General features: G+C 41.4%; 1 protein-coding gene across 1 annotated transcript in view; it reads left to right on the top strand.

Annotated features, from left to right (window-relative positions):
• Positions 1–1,765: 1,765 nt before the first annotated feature.
• The window catches only part of GTDC1 (glycosyltransferase-like domain containing 1), a 133,791-nt gene continuing 132,860 nt past the window's right edge, over positions 1,766–2,696 (top strand). The window contains exon 1 of the mRNA XM_009891699.1: positions 1,766–1,947. Within this exon, the coding sequence (XP_009890001.1) occupies positions 1,766–1,947 (182 nt within the window). The remainder of the gene's footprint in view (positions 1,948–2,696) is intronic.

Genomic DNA, 2,696 nt, shown 5'->3' on the forward strand with positions numbered 1-2,696 from the left:
GTGTGATTTTTTTTTTTTTTTTTTGAAATTAGGTCAGTGGAAAAGAGATCAGAATCTGCTTCGCTACCTGAAAAGAAGCAAGTTCCAAAATGGGAGTGAAGTTTCTGCTTCCAGCAGCCCTTCATTTTTCTTTTGAAAGGAACATATTTGTCCAAAAAAATATTTTATTTGAAACAGTATGGGCGAGTGAATAATAGAGCAAATGATAACCTAAATCCAGGCTGGATTACAGCAAGAAAATGAGAGCGCTCAATACTTTTTCTCTTGTTGATAGATCTGTAATGTCCCGGGAGATGGACGTGGCCGATTCAGCTTGCACCATGATGGGCCAATGACTCAAAACTCTCTTATATTTTGTCTCCCACTTAAATTTATTCAGCGTTTGGATTTTTGTTGCTGGCTAGGTGATCTTTTGATAGCTACAATGCACTTCTAAGGGGTTCTTTTTTGTTTGTTTCTTTTCTACCCGGTGATTACAGAATACATAATTTTTTTAACCTGAACTTGAATTTAACTCAATTTCAAAGTTGAGGTGATGCTTGAGATTTTCTGGAGAGTGTGTCGTTCTCTGGTGAATTCTCACTTCTTGTCACCAGAGGCTTTGAGAAGATAAGGATTACAGTCTGAAACCACTAGAAATTACAGCTCAGGAAGTGGATGTACGGTTTTGCGATACACAGCATCAAACGTGCAGCCCGAGCAAATAAGTCTTAATGGCGAGTCCTTCCTTGTTAGGGTATGTTGAGAAGGAAACCATCAGAGAGGCAGTCATGGATGGTGAACACCTTTCAGTTTTTTGGTTTTTTTTTTTTTTTGTTTTCAACTTTTGTATGTGATGGTTTTGCTCGAAGCATCTGAAAAGCAGCTTTTTCAGTACCCCCGGGGCTGTGACTCATGAAAGAGATGAGCAATAGTCACAGGGTTTTCGTCTTTCCCTTCAGTTTGGGCAACACGTTTTGCATCCTGTTTGTGAGCAGCTCTGTGGCTTCTCAGCTCAGAGCTTCCTTAAGCCTGCGGTACTGTTCTCTTCCAGCCAGTTCAGAGGACTCAGGAAAAAAAAAAAAAAACACAAACAACCCCAAAATGGTTTTACATCTCCTGTAGGGTCCGAGCGTGTCGCTCGGGTGGTGATCGCAGCTCCCAGGGATGCAGGAGAGAGTCCCGGGGGGATGCTCAGGCTGCGTCTCCCCAGGCTGATCTCTGGCTTTAAGTCACTTACCCAAATTATTAGCAACTATTATCACCCAAGTTATTAGCAACTGTTAGAGCTGAAGTGTGTTTGACTTGTTCTTTAGTTTTACCTACCACCAGGAAAAGGGGGGAAACCTGTGTAAAAATGAATAAACTACATCTTAACCTATGGAGGAGTTGTGTGTATGTATTTAAGACTGAGTGTGTAAACTAAAGCTGCTTTTGAATATCTGATTGAAAACAAAACAATAAATTCAAAACAGAGTATTTTTTTATGCCCTGCACATTTTGTTTCATTTAAAATTTACAAACGGTATCTTTTAATGGTTGAAACTAATAGGTGTGATAATTTTGTCATCATAATTGCTAAGTAGCCCTTTCTGAAGGAAACTCATTAATATAATATGAAGGATTAATTTCATGGGAGAAATGAAAACACTGTGAGGCCTTGCAATATGTTTCTGCTTTTTCCAATACCCTTTCCTTAAGTAAAATAAACCAAGGTGTATTTCTGAAGTAAAACACTTCTCTGTTGTCATTTTCAGAAGCCAGACGTTTCTGAAGTACTTGGGAAATGAGTGTTCTTCTCATTGAAGCCTTTTATGGTGGTTCCCACAAACAGCTAATGGATCTTCTCCAGGAAGAGCTGCAAGAAGACTGTGTCCTCTGTACGCTCCCTGCCAAGAAGTGGCACTGGAAAGCACGGACTGCTGCCCTTTATTTCATGCAAACAGTGCCAACAAGTGCTAATTACAGGTAACACAGGGATTGAATGGTTTTAATTAAAGAGAGGCCTTCAACCCGGTCTCTTGAGCTGAATCTTTGGTTATGTGCGTGCAAGTGTATATGTGTGAGCAAATGGAGACTTGCAATGGACTATGTGGTTAGTTTAGTGTTTCTTCTTAAGGTTTTTCTTCTTGCAGTGAGTTCTTGGGATGATTGGGAAATTCCGGCCGTGTTTTTGAGTTTCCTAGACTATTTTGTCCTGCGTCGCTAGTCCTTCAGAGTCTCTGAGAGTGCAAGTCTGTGGATACCTGTTTGTGTATACGTACATCTTAATTTTAAAATTATCAAGTGAATTTGGTAATACTGAAGGGTTTAAACTGTGCTCCGCAGGTTGGGTTGAAAGATGGCAGAGATGTGAACACTGCAAGCTTCCTCACTTGCCCTCCGCTGTGTCTATTAGCAAGTCTGATTTATCAGAATGTACTACTCAGGCTGACCTGGAGGATTAAAGGAGCGGCTTTATCTTAATGACGGCCCGGTTCTGTAATGTGTCAGCGACTGTGGATGTCAATTATGCATTTATGTAAGCGGCAAATTTCTAGCAGCTAGAACCCGGGCTGATAAAACCAGACTATTTAGGTCAACAGATAGCTATCGTGTAGTGAGAATCAGTCACTCCAGACCCAAGCTGTCTCGAAACCCGGCGATGTTGCTTGCTCTACCTGATGGGTCGAGATGCGGTGAGGTGATTGTATGGAGCGGTGCCGTACGGCGTGGGG

Source organism: Charadrius vociferus, unplaced genomic scaffold, assembly GCF_000708025.1.
Source record: "Charadrius vociferus isolate BGI_N301 unplaced genomic scaffold, ASM70802v2 scaffold109, whole genome shotgun sequence".
Taxonomy (NCBI): Eukaryota; Metazoa; Chordata; class Aves; order Charadriiformes; family Charadriidae; genus Charadrius; species Charadrius vociferus.